This window comes from Toxotes jaculatrix, chromosome 22 (genome assembly GCF_017976425.1).
Source record: "Toxotes jaculatrix isolate fToxJac2 chromosome 22, fToxJac2.pri, whole genome shotgun sequence".
Lineage (NCBI taxonomy): Eukaryota > Metazoa > Chordata > Actinopteri > Toxotidae > Toxotes > Toxotes jaculatrix.
The window spans coordinates 4,472,765-4,491,506 of record NC_054415.1 but is presented as its reverse complement, the minus strand read 5'-3'; the positions used below and the strand labels follow the sequence as shown (position 1 = coordinate 4,491,506).

The window sequence follows — 18,742 nt, the reverse complement described above, 5'->3', positions numbered from 1 at the left end:
GGAAATCTAGGTGTAGGAGGCCAGCTACGCTGCACTGCTGGTCATAGCTGATATGTTTGGATTAGATCCAGCAGGTTTACTGTCTATGAACATTTAGCAGTCTAAAATGTGACACAGAGCCACTGATGACACCGATTCATCCAGGGCCAAAAGTTAATGGTTGTAAGACCTGGAAACACATCAAAGGCCTCCAGTACGGTACTGTGTCCAAGCTGAACACGGGGTTGTTTAATAGTAAAGTGATACTGAGCTCCAAGTAACTGCAACAGAGAATTATCCTCAACACAATCACCATGAGCAGGCATTCCAGTTTGTGGATGTCAGCTCAGCAATGCATCACTGAGTGGATCTATGTACAGAGCTGCTTTCTGATAGTGTCCTCCCAAATACTTCAACATGTCCATTCTCCTCTGTATCCGTACTGTAAAAAAAATCCTACTTAAGCAGGACCAGAATTCATGAGGTACCAAACCAATTAGCACATCCCTTCCACCAACTTTAGGTACCAGTGAGCCCATTCTTTTCCATGCAGGAGAGAGGCGAAACTACTCTGCTTCATGTGCACACATCTAGGGTGGTTTTTCTCTTTTTTAGTCAAGCGTCTTTTCAGGGGTGGTAAAGCTGCGGCTGGCACTGCACTCCCATTTGGGACCAACTAGGCGCCAAGGCTTTTCCTGCAGCATTCCGTCACAGATAGAGAAAAACACCATACAACTCCTCTCTGCATGAGGTCTGGGTGTCGCCGGGACCGGATGACAACACCCACAATGCATACTGGCACAGGAAGAGAGGAAGGGAAGCGAAGTGAGAGAAGGTAGAAAAGCAGCAGAAGAGAGACTAGATGTAGAAAAAAGGAGTGAAGAGATAGAAAGGAAGCTTAGCAATGCAGCCCTCATTTGCCACGCCTAATTAGAATAACAATGGGTGCTTTCAAGTTGGAATAATAGAGGCCCATCACTCATCATAATGGCTAGAAGCATGGCCTGGCTGGGGATAAGCCCATACGGTCTGCCACGGGAACCAGGGGAGGCTCATATAGTAGTCAGTCTGTGGATTGAAGGAGCAGCTAATAGAGGCATTGGTCTGGGCCAGTGGACTGAAGCCAGAGGCAACTGGACAGTTTAACAAGCTTAGAGAAGCCAGTGTTACAAGGGAGCAGCATCAAATTCCAGCACAGCACTCCGACTTCACGCAGACCAGTGTGAGCTTCAAGAAGAATATCAAAACGAAACATCTCTTCACTGTGCTTCATTTCGTCATTTCCACGAATACGTTGAGAAACATTTTTACTCTCTTTTGAAAAATGGAAAAAATGAGCACAATACCTTACAAAAAAAAATTTCAAGCTCAGTTTAAACTGTTTAAATGCTAAAACATGATTTTTGCAGGTAAGAGATTACTCTACTTAAATTGTCCCAAGACAATGAAGACTGCATGTGTAGTATGCAAAGACCCTCAAGGTAAAATTCTCTTTGACCCAAACGACACAAGAGTCTAGAAGAAACGTAGAGCACTGAGAAAGTGAACAAAAGGCTCATTAAATAAAGCAGGTGAAATTATCTTTCCTGGGAAGACAATGGAAAAAACTTGTTATTCAGTGTGTGAACTCCAGTCATATTTCTGGTCAGTGCACACAGTCATTTTCAAACGTGTGCTTGAATGTGTGTGTTACATAGGATTAATTCTTAAGGGGCAAAAGGAGAGCTGCACACAGTGACCTTTGAATGTAGTTCCTCTGAAAAGACTAAAAGGAACAAATCCCATATTCATGCCTGAGGAGTAAGCTTTAAGTCTGAGAGCGAAGAACAGGGGGAGGATGACTGTGCCTTCAATTTTCTTTTCATTCTCTTAATTTCGTTTCGTCTGTTTTTCCCCACTGCATTTACACTGAAAGAAAATAATCAAAAGGAAGAGCAGAATGAGGGAACGGGGAGAGGGGGTTAGAGAAAGGGATATTAATAAAGGTGGAGTGCAAACAGCAGGGCAGGAGTGAAAGGAGTGAAGAACCAGGGCAGTTTTTGTTAATTGTTGGAGGAAGTCAGGCAACACTTGCCGCCCCACTTCTTAAAGGATGTTGCGCTGGGAAGGGAGGGAGAGAGGCCACACACTCCCCTGCCCTCAGTCTAATTACTGCATACCTTGTGGTGAATAACAGCAATTCTGTAGAGACTCATGGAAGAGAGGAGGACGATGTGATGCCAGACGGCTGCCTGGTCCCCTTCGTACCTCCCTGTGGTTCAAAAAGCGGCACAGCATGGCTCTGCTGCCCCAAGGCAACGAGAACTTGTGGGGAAAGTGTGTATCTGTCTGCTCTACATTCTCCAGCCTCTTCATCTCTAGCCGCAAATGCACTCTTCCCTCTTCCCTGGCATAAAATGTAGAGATAGGAGTTCTTAAAATTCAGCAGAAATCTAGACTGAATGCAGATCTTGCAGTAGCTCTGAGCAGGATGAGCTTTAATTCAACAGTTGAGTCTAAGTTATGCTTTCTACTACAAAGACTGAGCTCAGAATGTCAGACTCAACTGCACTGGGAGGGTAAAGTCAAAGAGGGCAATTCTGGACAACATATTTTCAGCTTGCAAGAAGCTCCTGAAGCATAAAATCAATGTTTAAAGAAACCAAGCGCAGGGGAGAAAATAACAGCCAAGAGCCATGGGTTATTTAGAACAGCGCTTGGCCACAGTATGGCCAACAGCCCAAAGATTCTTCTACATTATACTCTAACATCAAGACAACCAAGACAGCCATCTAAAACAAGAGATCGATTTTAACCTCCAACTCCTTAAAAAAAAAAAAAAAAAACAACTGGAGCATAAGGCTTTGTATTTAGAGACGTCCATCTTTACTATTCAATACCACGAAGATCGAAGATGCACTTACTTAAGCTAAAACTTCCATGAACTGAACCATCTGAGTAATGACTTTATTTTAATAACTAGAGCCAACATAACTAACAGTTATATGTATTAGGAACTAATCTGTTGTTTATTTCTTACCATTGACTAATAAATAGTCAAATGTTAAAAATGTGTTAATTCCACTTTCAGGTGATTTATTCAAACTGCTTGTTTTGCCCAAAAAGTCCAAAAACCCAAATATAATGAAGCAGATTCTCACCTGTGAGAAGCTGGAATGTACTAAAACTGATTGTTTCAGTACTGAATTTAGCTTTGATTCATCTGAACTGACTTGGAAGTCTGAGATATCCAAACAGCCACACCTGCGCTCAAATGGAGCATGATCAAAGTGGCCAGATTGGTCGATCGATGGTCTAGAAAACGTATTCTCGATAAAACATACTACCTCACACCATCCTGTGTATTTATACCTCGACAATAACAAGCAGAAAGACAGAGGGATGATGATGATGGTGATGACACTATTGATCCTGTAGCCTCTTGGGCACAAACGCTGCCATTACAATCAAGACTGAGTCAGTGCCATTATATTTATTTGTTCATAGTCCTTCCTCCATTTCCTCCATGCCTGTTGGCTTGGATTGTGAAAGAGGTGGTGAGCACATTTAGCACGGCGATGAACAATCCAGTAACACTGTATTAATCCTTCACACTGTCATCCTTGACGCAACAGCGACCCGTGACACTTTTGTAGTCGTAAATATGTCATTTCAGCCAAGACACAAATGTCAAAAGAGCCGAGCAACTGGGTTTAGATTAGATTCAGAATAAAGGGTCTGACAACTGTGAGAGTGTGACACATTTGAAAGATTAGTCGTCCAACTGCTTGCCAAAGAATAAAAGACAGTCTCACTGAGTCTGTGCCAAGTCACAAAGCACTGTCGTCTTTCCATAAAAAAAAAAAAAAAAAGAATCAATTAACGAACAGATCGGGTCTAATGCAAAGTATCTGCTTATACAGAAACATACAATATGTAGGATTTAATCGTATCCTAGCAGGATGTTGTCTAAATCACTTACATGTTTTGTATGTTTAATGAAGGTCATGTGACCAATCTTTGAGAATTTGTAGTGGATTATAAGTGTGGCTATAAAGGCCAAAAAGGTGGAGCCATTTATTCATTCCACACTTTAACTTCTACCCGTTTCGCTTATTGTTGCTTTTGATAAACAGTTTCAAATTAAATTGGATTTCAGATCTGCATCATTAAAAAAGGCAGTCATTACAGAAAAAATATGTAATTTACTCTGTTTATATATTTCTCATTCATCTGAGAATCAGTCAATTTGACACTGAATTGAAAGTTGAATCAAATTAAAACTAATTTCTTCTCTTGTGATATATTTAAGTGTTGTGGTTACTCATGGAACATAAAATCATTTGTTGCAATAATGGCACAGAGACGGCGGAGTAAATGTGCTCAAAAACCATTTATAAAAATAACTTTTGGCTTCCTCTCAACTTGTCTTGTTAAGAGACAATGAGACCGAGGTGACAACTTAATCTCATTTCAACTTTCTGTGGCGGGGAGAAAAAGCAAACAATTCAATTTTCACTATTTAATCTTATTTTTTTTTAGCACATAAAACTACGCCTCATTTGTCAAACAGCTAATCTTATTAATGTATCCTTTGTCAATTCAGAAAAAAATTGTCATTTTAATAACAACCACATCCAGTGGAATGAAATCTAATTTTACTTTAAATAATGTATAACTGAAAAGAAAGAAAATATTAAACAAAAAAAATCTATTACAAGATCTTGTGTTAAAGGAAGCATAAGATGATGGACTGAGAGATAACACAGAGAACAGGACTGCCATGGTTATCAATCGAATTAAAACCAGAATAGTGCGACAAACAGAGTCAACTCTTTCCTTCCCTCCTTCCTTTGCCTGCATCTACTGAGCATCAGGTGTGTCTCTCTCTCTCTCTCTCTCTCTCTCTCTCTCTCTCTCTCTCTCTGTCATGGCCAGCCAGTCTTTCAGAAGGTCCCCTGCTCTCTCGCCGACGGTTAGGAAGGCATGAATAATGTCTGAGAGCGCAGGGAGAGACAGGCCGAGCTGCGCAGTCAGCCCCTTCATCTCCCGAACCTATTGAAACGTGCCTCTCTCAGTTCCCATCGGAGAACGGGATGAAATGTGTGAGTGTGTGTGAATGGGAAGGACGGAGACAGGGGAAAAAGCGAGAGGAAAGAAAAGCGAGAGACAGTGCTGCATATGTAAAAAACCTCCCAGGAGTGTCGGTGTGAGTTGGCTTAAAGCAGTTGGAGGTGACCTCGCTGCAGGCAAAACTAACAGAGTGGGGTGGGTGGAGGTAGCTTGCTGAGGGGAAGCTAAAGGCTACTGTAGATTTGACAGGAATCCCAAAAAAACATCCACAGACAATTACCGCTCTAAAGGACATACGAGTCCTCAGTGTCTTAGAGCTGAATATGAGACAGATGTGGTCAGTGCGTAGACTGTTGCAACACAGAGGCAGTGGAAGGTTTTATTGAATGGACATGCTAATAATGTGTCTCATCGTTCCTTGTAGGATCCATACTGGAGACGGTAAATCAATGTCTGGTTTACAGTGTTATTGCAGACTCTTTATCTTGTCAGAAACTGCTGCTCTGTCAGTTCTGGGCTGCAGTTCTTGCTTCGAACAGTATACGCACACTACAGTCAGTCAGTGTAATCAGCCAGATATTCGGTATAGAGATATTCAGCTGTTTACATAAGACTGCCTTAATGTCATCGCTGGTTTTTCTGGACAACTTAAAGGACTAGTTGAACAGTTTGGGGAATATGTTTCACAGGTTCTTTGAGGTTTTACGCGGAGCCACACGCTGCTTCCACTCTTCATCCTTAACTATCATAAAAATAGATGGGTTTCCTTTTTTCGGGACAACCAGGTGACATGGAAGCAGCGTGTTTTGTGAGTCTTTTTGTCGCTCACCATTGTCCACCACTTGTAGCAACACCACCACTAGCCGTTAAAAAATCCATCACGGCCCCCAACCTGATCCGCTCAGAAAAACACACACCGCGATGGACACAAATGCAACCGCTCCCTTTCATACACACACTCGTCCATGTGGAATAAGAAGACAAGACTATTTGATCCTTGCCAAGAGACAGGCAGGGAAGGACACACCAACCGCCGCGGCTCGCACAAAGGCTTTAATCGCTCTGTATTGATTGTTCTCCCTTTTGGTGAATCAGCAACAACTAGTGTGGGCTGAGGAGTTTGCTTAATATTCCCGTCTTTCTGTGGGCAGGTCAGACAATTTCACCCTCCCCAGTGCCTTCGCTCCAAAATATCCCATTTAGATCTCATTTATATTCATACCACCGGCAGTTTGAGGGTGTAGAAATATTAACTTTGCCCAAAGTGAAATATGAAGTTGTACAATATCTCCCCCTACAAAATCTTATGGTATCCAGGGGTTGGACCTATAAGATTTTGCAGGTTGCACAACAGCAGCCCACAGCCACTTTGTGATTCATCATAACTTCATAACCACAATCCGATGTTTACTTTTGGTTAATCATGTGCCTACGGGGCTGCTGGGTTTACAGTATTCCTCTTTGTGAGTTTGATTGGTTTTTGATAAAGAAGAGGCCCCAAGGAGGCTGAAAACAAGACCGCTCCACACGCAAGAAAAATAAAACTCCACTAAAGGTGACAGAGTTGATTTGTTGCAAAGATCAGAAGCATCGCTTTATCTTTGGGACAAAAGAGGTGTCATTGAAACTTGACAACCAACATCACGAGGAGACAGTTTATGACAAATGAGGATTCCTGTAAAACACGTCGCTGGTGTCACTCAGAGTAAAACTGTGTACATTTACAGTGCGCGCTCTCTCCCCCCACATCTGCACAGGTAAACAGGCTTCCTTCTGTTTGTTGTGCAAGTATTACGCATCCTTTTAAACGAGAATGAGAAGTTTAATCTTCCCTCGTTGAAATATGTTGAGCCATCTGGAGAGATTTTCATACAACAAAATGTTAGGGCTTGTTCATAACCACAGGATCTGCCTTGTGCTCAAACAATTCATCAAAGAGCTGATTTTTCAAACAACAACAACAAAAAAAAAAAAACTGATTTGTGCCATTATTGATTTATGGTCATTTTTAAGTAAAATGACTGTAACTAACAGTTATCCACCCTGCAGGGCAGTGTCAGTCAGTCCATCACGCTGATCCACACTGAAATATCTCAGCATGCATTGGATGGATTGCCATGAAATTCAGTGAATAATATTTATGTTGTCCTCGGGCTGAATTCGAATAACTGTGGTGAATCCTCTGACTTTTCATCAAGCGCCATCATGAAGTCAAACAACCAGCACCTTTGTGTTTGGTCCATGCATGCTAACACGCTAAACTAAGACAGCAAAATTACACCTGCCAAACATCAGTACGTTAGCATTGTCACAGTCGGCAAGGAAACTGCCGTGCCTAAGTTCAGCCTCATAGTTTTGTTAGCTCGCATATCACATCATCAAAACTGCTGCCTTTTCTGTCAGTGGACTGATTGATTAAACGACTGTTTCAGCTTTACTTTTTCTGGTTACAGCTTGTCTGATGTTTGGATTTTCCTGTTTGACATCTTTATATACTCAGCACCTTCAGGTTGAGGTTTTCTGACTGATAATCATTCTAATAGCTATTTGAACAAATTCAATTTTCTTCAGGACAAAATAAATATTTAATCAAAAACATAACGATAGATAAATTGACAGTGAAAGCAACTGTCAGCTACAGTCCCAAATCCAGCTGCAAGTAAATTTAGATTTAATTGCTGTGAGGGGAAGGAGTTCTTACATTAACACACAATTAATAATAATCAAGTGTGTGTAGAAAGTACGACAGGTTACACGCATTGTGCTTGTGTATTACATGCTGTTTTCGATTCAGAAAAGCTGCACAAGCTTTTTTGAAAAGAACCGAAACAGCTGACTAACAAAGCAGCTGCTTCTTTACCCACACACAGGAACAACCTGAATGACACAGTGCACATTAACTTAGATAAACCTGCGCAGACACACAAAGGACACAGACGTAAGAGAGGATTAGATTTAGCCACTTTGTGAGACAGAGAGCAACAGAAACAAGCACTGGAAGTACACACTGCCTCTCATTCATCTATAATTTATTATAATGAAAAGGTAAAGGGCCTCTCTCTATTCTTAGTTTCTTTATGCTCCAGACACCATTCATTTACAGACCTTAGATAATGGAAAAGATTTATTCCACCTTCTTTCACCTTTCACAGAGAAAAATAGAGCATTATTGCCCATAAAGACACTGATTCCCTGATACATTCAGGCACAAACACACACAGCTCAGTCTGGTGTCCATGTTCGGACTTACACGTCGCCACACATATACACCACACATGTACAGTGCACACCCACACACAAGCACAAAAGTTTGCAGCCTCTCTGTTTCTCCGGCTTTGAAATACTTTCACTTGCCACAACAGATGGCTGATGTTGACAAGGAGAGGAAGGCAGTTATATGTATGAGTGAATGAGCTTATGTGTGTGCTTGTGAGTGTGTGTGTTTGTGTGCATCTGTGTGTGTGTGCCTTATCATTACCTGTCCCCAGAGGTGAGACTGGCAGTCAGACCGTGTAACAGAAGCAACGACAACAGGTTCTCTCCACCAAACCCCTGTCAAGCATGAGTGGACAGCATGTGGTAAGTGGTGCTAGGGCCCCAGGGACGCTCTCATTTACACGTGCACACACACACACATGCACACACAAACACACAGGAGGATAGCTGTTCTTAATGCGTGCGTGTGTGTCTGTATCACACTTTCTGAGTTGCACTTGCTGGTGCAACTTAACACTCTCAATGGGACCCTGACAAGAAGACAGATGAGTCTGACTGCACTGAGAATCATTACCGCACTCCCACGCAACAGTGTGTGTCTGACTCAACACAACTTCTCAGGGATCGCCCCGTCCCATCTTTCAAACCCCCAGCAGACTAGTGACCAGTCCAAACTCATCATCGCTCACATCAGTCATTCCATTACTCTGGCACGCGCCATTGACTTGATGGTGTCATAACACACTGCTTTTCCCCTGAGCTGTACTGAAGAGCATGTGTGGTGTTGTTTTATGAATTGTTTCCCTGTTGTGACGGTTTTTATGCTGCAGCTTCCTGTCTGCAACATGGTTTGATCTCCGGGTCCAATGTGGCTGAGCCTCACCTTCGGTTTTCAGCTGACACCAGCTGATGGAGCACGAATTGCTTCATCCAACATATTTGCTCTAGCACAGAGCTTCCAGCAACACAGCATGCAGTTCACAAGACAGTGATTCAGCCATCGCATGAGCACTATTAGCACAGAATGCTCAAAGAGGACGTGAGACATCATTATACAGCGCATGGGGTCAGAGTAGAGTTCAGGCTTTTGTAAAAAGAAAACAGAAAAGAGACAAAGGGATGTGAAATGCTGAGATTCTAAAGTAATAAATCATCTTTCAATCCAAATGGCCCTCGATGAAATCAAAATATTTGTGTTGGTGCACATAAATCCTATTTAAATGGCAAAGACTGTTGGGTGCATATCTAAAAAAAAAAAAAAAAACCTGTTAGACAAAAGCTGTATTCAAAGATCAGAGTAATATAAACAAAACAGAGAGATATCACAGCTCCTCTATTAGATATAGATTTAGGATTTATTGGCCACATTATGACCAAATCCTCAGGCAAACACTAGAGAAGGACCAGGTTCTGTTGAAATGTCAACAACAAAGCCTGTCTAAATCTTACAAGGGAGCTCTGATTCCAGTGTGCAGCAACCTCTCCATTCTTTGCAGAAATATCCTCACCACTTAGCAAATGACTCACCAGAAGTGTTTTGTTAGTGAGCAAGAGGCAAGCAGCTGTAGAGAATAACAAAGGCACACTCTGTACCAGGTAACCGTAACGCACTGGGTTTGGACACGGCCATGAAAAACTTGTTATGGATTTTTAAAAAAAACAAAAGAAAAGAAAATTTGAACATTTCCATGACAACCGGCAAACTCCATTTGCTGATGACGATGATGGGATATTAATGCACGCTCCAGAGCAGCTATTAAACAGACTCTGAGGTGATACTCCTCTGGGAACAATTAATGTTTCTACCAATTTGACGGCGATCCATCCGATAACTGAGATTCTTCACTCTGGACCAAAGACAGGCCGTCTCTAGAGCCATGCTGTGAGAGAGAAGCAACCTCTTATAACCAGAGAAGTGCTGGCATGCTCGCTGCCATTGCTCGTGCTCAGGCTGCTGTAATGACTTTCCCCAACACCAGCTAACGCTAAGTGGGCACCCGGCGAGCACACTGATTGCCTTCGGCTGACCTGGAAATGTCTGCTCTTACCTGCACCCAACACCACTCAGCGAGGCTCAATCAGCATACGCTTCTCAGCCCGCACAAGAGCACAGCTCCGGTAAGAGCTTCTCACCACAGTGGCAGTGAAAGATGCAGTGACAGCCTCCATAGCTGGCTGCATTAATCCTTCACTGGAGCTGAAATAGGAAGCTGGACTGGGGCATTACAGTGTGTGTGTGTGTGTGAGAGAGACAGAGAGATGGAGGGAAAGGAGCAGGGAATATGATGAAGATGATGTGAAGCTAATTTATTGGCAGCAATATTTATGAATTACAGAGAAAGAGAGCGTTTGAATTTTTACTCTTCATGCAGATTATCCAAGGTAACACTAAGTGAAAAGGAAATGGATTTGTAACAGTTGTGATGCACTTGCCTCTCAGCATTTTACAGGTGGCTGTGATGTGAGTGGTATTGTTCACACACTATCCTGCGTGCTTTGTGTACACCTGGAGGAGTAAATAATATCCACTCAGCGGCAGATAACTGTTGAATCATCCCCGGCTGCCACCAGATTCCCTTTTGAGAACGTCTAATTTTGCCCAGCGTAAACATAATATTGATATTTTCAATACTCAGCGGACATATCACAAAATCGGACTGCTGTTGCCCATGGATTGGCGCGTGATTTAATCCTATTATTGACCTGTTTCCTGAGATCTGCTGCATTTTTTATATGCCAGTCTGGTTTTGTAGAGACATGAGGGTGTCTCATTTCATGCAGTGCCCTATCCGTGCCTTAGGCCACATTCAGACCGATGGTAGTCCTGTCTGAAAAAAAAAAGCTGCACGCTCAGTCATTGCCATGGGGCTGCAAACACAAGGAGCTCCACCAAAACAATGCAGGGTCGTCTGATGAAAATGTTGAACCTGACTCAATATTTGCTGCAACCCAACACATCATCGTCCAGCAGTAAATCCTCACAAATACCTCACGATCGTGATAAAAGATAAAACACTGGACGAAGAAACGCAGCATATGCCATCATGCAAAGGTGTATTTAAAAGCAAGTACATCAGCAGCCTAAGAGGGTTAAAAATGAATACTTTGACCTTTGCTGGAATCAAATCTACAGGGGCCACAGTCGCCACAGGACGTAGTCTCAGTTCCATCCTTACATTATCCATAATGAGAATTCCCCGTGTCTCTGGGAATGTAATTGTGCCCTCTGTTCTCTCATATACCCAGTGTTTTGTGGAGATCCTAATTATGTCCTGCAGGGAAGCCATGATTGCTGGTGGCAATCTAATCTACTCCTCACCTCAGAGACCAATAAAAATCCTAACACTGCGTAATGGGACAGTGCCCTGTGATTTCAGATGACATGAAAAATTAAAGTTACATTACAGTACATAGGACATGATGTGCAGAAATGCATAAACAGGATCCATGATCACTTCACCAGGAAAAAAAGTGTGAATTGTGATCTGGATTTTTAATTGCTGAGAAAACCATAATGAGAGTTGGCAAACCAAACAAGACATCCCGAGAGGAAGTGACAGCTCTTTTAGAGTTGTGACATTAGTGAAGCAGCAGATCACTGCAAAGGAGAACTTGATGTATTATTCAAAAAGGCCATGAACAGCCTTTGGACATTGACCGAAAACGGCACGAAAACTGGTCAGTGACCAGTGGCTAAAGGAGCAAAAAATAAAGCAGAGTTTATGACCATTGTATTTTAGTGTAGCTGATCCAGTGTGGTACTCAGTATCGGAGAAGGTTTAAAATGTAATTGCTGGCTGTTTGTCTATCTGAAGCGGCTCCTGTGGTTAAAGGATAAAATGGCAGTTACGCAAAAGGAGACCCCAAATTCCTGGAATGTTTTTTCAACAACATACCCAGGTGGAAAACATCACCAGAGTCATCTTTATGTTATCTTTATTTCATTCTTGAACTATATTTGGTCCTATACATGCCACACGTTTTTCTACTCCACCCTGTACACTAGGATGAGGAAATTCATTATTCTGGACTCTGGACTGGACTCTGTCTCTCTCTCTTTCAGTTTATCTGTCCTGCTGATAATAATGAATTAAAACAGGCAGAAAAAGTTAATTAAAACTTAACACTGTCTGACAATAAACTCTTTTCAATACTGTGTACAGCTTTTATTGGAAATATCACAGGAAGTCTTGAGTAATAGCCACAACACGAGAGCACCCAGCCACGAAATATTCTTCCAGCAAGCAGGAATTTTGGGTGTTTACATGTCTGCTAGTCACCCACAGCATGTGATTTCTTTTTTGTCACGTGGACCATTACAGATCTTTTGGGTAGAGCTTCTCAGAAGCACTGTGTGGTTCCACAGCATGCGGGGAAAGCTGCCTCATAAATAAATAACAACAAATAGCATAAATAACAATTTAGGAAGCTGTTCACTTTTGTTTTTATTAAGAGGCTTCGGTAAATGATAGCAGGGAAAGTGGATGTGCATCATCTCGCAGGCTCACTGTGATAATACTGGACTGTACTCTGACTCTTTCTCCTTTCAATAACAACAAGTCCTCCAACCTAAACAACAACACAGGTTGTTTGTCCCGTCCCTCTGGTGCGTCCCATAGTGTCTCCTGAAATAGCGCCCCGGCAGCAGCGGGCATACTGGGCCTTCGTCGCCATGGTTACAACAGTAAATACAGGGTTGAGGTCACAGACAAAAGAAACAGTACTGTCCACTGATTTCAAATGGATAACAAACAGCGGTCTCCTACGTGAAAGTCTTGTGTTTTGTCCACCCTCACCTGACTTCCTCCTTCGCTCCTGTAGCAACGGCCGCAGCCGCTAGAGGTCGCCTGACAATAAAACGTAGCTACGAGTCATTACGTACAAGTCACAAGTCACGAGTCAGCTACTTACACAGTCAATCTACGGACTTGCTTTTCACCGGACAGTCTCTTTATAGAAAGGGTATATAGAAAGAAATCACAGGATTTTACTGAGAAAAATGTTTTTCCTCCATAATATTTACTTAATATACACATCAATCACATCAAAGACAACCTGACACTATAAACAGCCAATCAAGCAAACACGAGCGGAGCAGTGGGAGAATTTCAATTGCTTTGGAGGACATAAATGTTTCATGAAAAAAGTCACACATTAGTTTGATATCGGCTTGGCTGCCTTTTGAATAAATCCCTGGTGCAACACTGAATCGCACACACACACCGTCTCACACACATACAAACACACGGGCTAAGACTTTGATCCAAAGCCTCTTACTGATTTTTCACCCCAAAATGAGAGCCCCCGCAGATCCTCCTCTCAGCTCGCAAAGCGAGACACCCAGTGTCATTAGCTGCGAGGATCAAAGACACGGACGGCCAGACGAGTGTGTCCGTGACATGAGAGCTTCACATCCAGTGGACAAAGTTGACAAGAGTTAGACGGGGTTTAGAGTCAGTGCACGTTAGGCAAATTTACAGGACATGTGCTGTTTTTAAATGTAAATGTCAACATGGGTGTTCTAGGCACTGCATTGTGTAGCAGTTCATACATCTCATTAAGTCTTTGGACACAACAATCCGGGCTTCATGTGCCTATAAAGAAACCACAACACTCACTTAAACAATCCACTGTGCTCCCCCCCCCCTCCCCGTAATATTCCAGAGGGGACTTCTGCTGTGCCCGTGGCGTTCAACAGTGACCCTATCATACTTTACAGTGTTTTTCATTTCCCATGACATCACTATAATGTTGAAATAGGGACTCTGGGATTTGCTCTAATATTTATACAATATTCTTTCCAAATCCAATTTAATCCACTCAATGTAGCACAAATTGGATAATAAATATTGCATACTTAAAAGCCTGCCTTACTATATATATATATATACTCAAATAAGATATATATATATATATCTTATTTGAGTCAAAGGTTAAACTGCAAATGTGAAGCAATTTTCCTCCTCCTCAAGAAAGAAAATAAACATGTAACCTCAAGTACCCCCAAGGCTGCTTCACTTGGGCAGGCGCCACATTGCATACAGAACATACTGTATGACTGCAACTAACAATTATTTCACTGGTGATTATTTTCTCAATTCATCACTGGGTCTATAAATAATCAGAAAACAGAAAAATGAACCAGAGTTGACATATTCACAGCTCCTTGTTTTGGCTGACCTGCAGACCCAAACCCTGAAATACACAGTTTTCAATCATAGAAGAAAATCTGACAAAAGTTCAAATTTAAGAATCTGAAACCAGATTAAGTGATTATAGTTTAATGGCAGATTAAATATGTGAATGCAAAACATTTAAAATTTGTCACTGATTCTTTATTTTGATTAATGCAGTGCATGTTTACTTGTTGTATTGTTTTTTTTGTTTGTTTGTTTGATTCTTGTGACAGTAAAGTGAGAGTTTTCAATAAAGCACAATCTAATCTAATCTCATTTAATCCAGCATCTAATCCAATCCAGTGTTTATGTTAGTGGTATTATAGGCAATTGGATATTGTGTAATCTTGACCTATGGTGGCTGCGTGGCATTTAGAAATATTACAGTGACTGCAACTCTGAAACTATTCAAACAATGTTTTAGATGAATGTGCACTTGAATTGTGTGTAACGCTGGAATGTGTATTTTCTGACTGCCTCAAATGTAACACACCCCCTTCAAAACCAAACTACACTAATACACACACACACACAGCAACAGGATCCTACCAACACAACCAAAGCATGTCCACAACACCTTTTAACAACAAACGACTGTTTATATAATATTCGTTTCTGAGCGCTGAAGATTTACAACAACAATAAACACCAGAAAAAGTTGAATTTCTTCACGGGGCTTGCTCACAGCATCGAGCATGAGAGACAATGGCACTGCTGTCAAAACACAAAAGCGCCTCAAAAACCTAACGGGTTTCCAAAAAAATGTTCCGGAGGGGAGGAAAAAAAGGAAAAGCTGCGATATGCGGGAAAGTTGGTGCGAAAAGCTCAGGAGGCTCACCTTGTTTGACACACTTGAGTCGGACGGGGTCTTTGCTGTGTTTGACCACAGCATGGACGTCCCTGGTGGTGAGTCCGGCCACCGGGGTATCATTGACTTCCAGCAGGAGTTCATCCGGGCAGAGTTTACCGCTGTGGCAGACCGCTCTGCCCGGGAGAAGCTCGCCGATAACCGGGAACTGTCCATTCTCAGCGCCGCCCTTCAACTCCAGCCCCAGCTCCCCCTCCTCATTCCTGCAAAGGACACTCTCATGGACTTTGTTAGTCCAGTGGTTCTTCCTCTTCTTCAGGCTCTTGGACATGGCTCAAACAAGGGCAAATCACATGAGTGCGGCCGGGGAAGAAGTTTTGTCGCTCGCTGAAGTCGCCCAGTGTCACCGTAACACTGCGATGTGTCCACTTTCAATAGTAAACGCCAGTTGTATCCATGTCAGCGCACACACTCACACGCACAGCAGCTGGATCATCAGTCTGCAATAACTGAGAGCTGCTCAACTTGTGATGCCTTCGAGTGTCGCCTCTACAATCGGAAATGACAGTTTCCGATCGTGCGAAAACGACCCAGTGAAATAGTGAAACCGAGTTTAGGGGGAATTTACACGACACAGAGAGACTGGCTGGTTAGAGAAAACATGGAGGCTATTTACCAACTATCACCACAGTTTAAATAATAATAACAGTAACAATAACAACAACAACAACAACAACAATAGTAAAAGATGTTCAAATGCATGTAGACTCTCACCTGACTTTGAAAGTCAGTGCTTTAATCCATAAAATGAATCCATGAAACGTATACAACGAGCCTGTCCACCTAACTGCCTTCACCGGCAGATATTATTACAGCTCTACCACTTTAAAATACTTTCCGGCCTGTTCTTGAACACACAAATGTGTCTGATAAATAAATAAATAAATAAAATTTAAAAATTGCCTCATACTTTATTTTTATCATTATACTGCATCGCGTATTTGCTTTGTGCAAAAAAAAAAAAGAAAAAAAAACTGTGTGAAGTGCTAAATTAGTTTCAACGTATCACGGAGATGTGTTTGCAACTCCCAAACTTCCAAGTGTACAACTTTACGAATGGTACCTGAAGGCAGCATCCAGCTCCAACCAACCCAACTGACCCGGATGTGAAGGCTAGAGGAGGAGGAGGAGGAGGAGGAGGAGAAGAAGAGAGGCAAGGCTTTTCCCAAATCCAGCTTTCCATGGAAAAAAAAGAGAAAAGAAAAGAGAAAGAGCAGAGTAACGGTGTTTCCACTGTTCAGGGCAGCGCAGCAGAAATAAAAAAGGTTTTTCATACCAGAAACACGCCTCTTCTTTTGGACATTTGCTTACAGACACTTCAGATGGTACAGTTTGTAAAAAGTAGTGAGAACTATGAGCCAGTAAGTATCAGACCTTAACTTTGTATAACTTCTGTTGGTGTAGACTTCAGAAGGTTAGATCAAATGACTGGGCTAAAATTGCATTTTTCCAGCCGCGCTGTCTTTCCTTTCCCCTTGAAAGTGGGACTACATCAGTTACAGTCTATTTCTGGGTGGACAAAGACCTGCTAAGGTCACTTCATTCACACATAATACTTTAATGCTGGAGAAACCTCTAAAACATATTGTCATTATTATTATTTTTTTTAATCCATAGGTGAACTCGACGGCAAAAGATTTAATTCCTTCAACACCCTCAAGGTCTTTGGTGAATTAAATCGTTTGTATTTTCTGAAACACTTTCAAGGGCGGCAAGTATTTCTCTGCTGAGCGTTTCTCCTTATTAATGATATTGAGATTTCCTCTAAAAGCATTCGTGATACACACACACTCAGTGAGTTAGCTGTAATAGTTTTGTCATGTGCCAAAAGAAATGGCTCTAAAAGGAAAATCCCCTTGTGTTTATCTCAGACTAGAGGAGAGGGACATAAAGCAAACGGAGAATTGAGTGAGTATAATCCATCTTCAAACAAATGTGTGTTGTGGGCTTTCCCTTCATTGCATTTGACATCTTTAAAACTTCCAGTCCTCTTCAAGACGAAACCTCTTCTAACATCTCCCCTCGCTCAGTCACTGGGCTCGTTCTCAGTAATGATAGTTTGCTGCTTTAGTGCCATAATTGTATAGATATACGATGATAATAGCTGTTCCACGTAGCAGTTATCTGTCACAGCAAGTTAATCCTTTTTCTTTGTTTCTGTCTTAAAATCGTGTTTTTCTCATAACAAATGAGAAACCCCGGTAATGAGCTGAGATAAGTGCACTTGTTTCTCACACAAAGAGACGTGTCTTTGTGCCATTATCATCGGGTGTCATTTATTCTGCCTTGTTCAAGGATGTTTCCCAAACTCAGTAAACGATACTGGAGCCAGGATTTTTGAACCACTGAGGTCAAGGGTCCATGTTCCTCCAATGCATCTCCACTCTCATTACTGACTGCTAGAGCACTTGTGCAGTCAACAACAGACTGACTGTGCACATGTGAGCTGTGGGTCTTCCTAATTTAAATTAGAAAAGTTTAGAGTACATTTTATTTAGGCAGAGGTACAGTTTGACATATCTTGTCACTTGGAAATAAAAGGAAAAGAAAAGTTAAGTATGATACAGGCACATGTATCACAAGTATTTTTTCATTTTGTTTTTGTTTATAACACAAAAGAAGTCAAGCTTAAAGAAGCAGTCTCACATTTGGGGAAATAGTTTGGCTGTACCATAAACATTTTCTAAAAAAAATAGTAATAAGTACTAGTACTATTAAGTACATTTAGTGTAAAAAAACAAATACAAACCACCACCATGTACTATGTTTTTTCATAGTTTTTAATTGTTTTAATTGTAAAATTAAAAGTAAAACTTGTGGAACTTCCCCCAGGATTCTGAAATCCCCATATTCCCAGACAAAAATACCAAGCACATGACTTCAGTGCCGTCAGTGGTAGATACAGATGCAACTGTCTCAGTCTGTTGGGTTTTATACGTGTCTCAAAAGAAAGGAAGAGAAATGAGAAATCAAGAAGATATACTTATAAGATGAGGAACAACTTCAATGCTGTGTTGCAATCAATTTCTCCTCAAAACACTTTTGCTGTCCTTGAGTTACGATGACGACAAAGCAACAGACAATGCATCATTTTTCCGCAGGGTTTGGAGAAGTGCCTGTGCATTCCAGAGGTGGCAGCTCCGCGGAGGCAAAATTAAAAAAGAGAAAGAAAGCAAAAGAGAAACGGGAGTATTTTAACAAGAGCAGGAATTCTGGAGGCAGTGTTTGAACAAGGAGAGGAATGCTCCGCGCGTGGCAGAATGAGTGCCGGGGAGGAGAAGAGAACATCAACAGTTCAGGGAATGAAAGGACTGGAAAAACAGTGTGGGATTAAACTGTGTAAAATATGCTGGGTTGGCTCGGGCCTGGCACAATGAGCCCGTAAGCGTGGCGTGATGAGAATTCATTTTTACGACTATTAAACATAATATATATGTTTCAGGAACACCAT

At 41.8% G+C, this 18,742-nt stretch overlaps 1 protein-coding gene across 9 annotated transcripts in view; it reads right to left on the bottom strand.

The window, feature by feature from the left end:
- The window catches only part of magi2a (membrane associated guanylate kinase, WW and PDZ domain containing 2a), a 166,160-nt gene extending 150,569 nt beyond the window's left edge, over window positions 1-15,591 (bottom strand). For all 9 annotated transcript variants that reach the window (XM_041029987.1, XM_041029988.1, XM_041029989.1 and 6 more), the window contains exon 1: window positions 15,262-15,591. In XM_041029987.1, coding sequence (XP_040885921.1) covers window positions 15,262-15,562 — 301 coding nt within the window. In that variant the 5' untranslated portion in view covers window positions 15,563-15,591. The remainder of the gene's footprint in view (window positions 1-15,261) is intronic.
- Window positions 15,592-18,742: the final 3,151 nt, after the last annotated feature.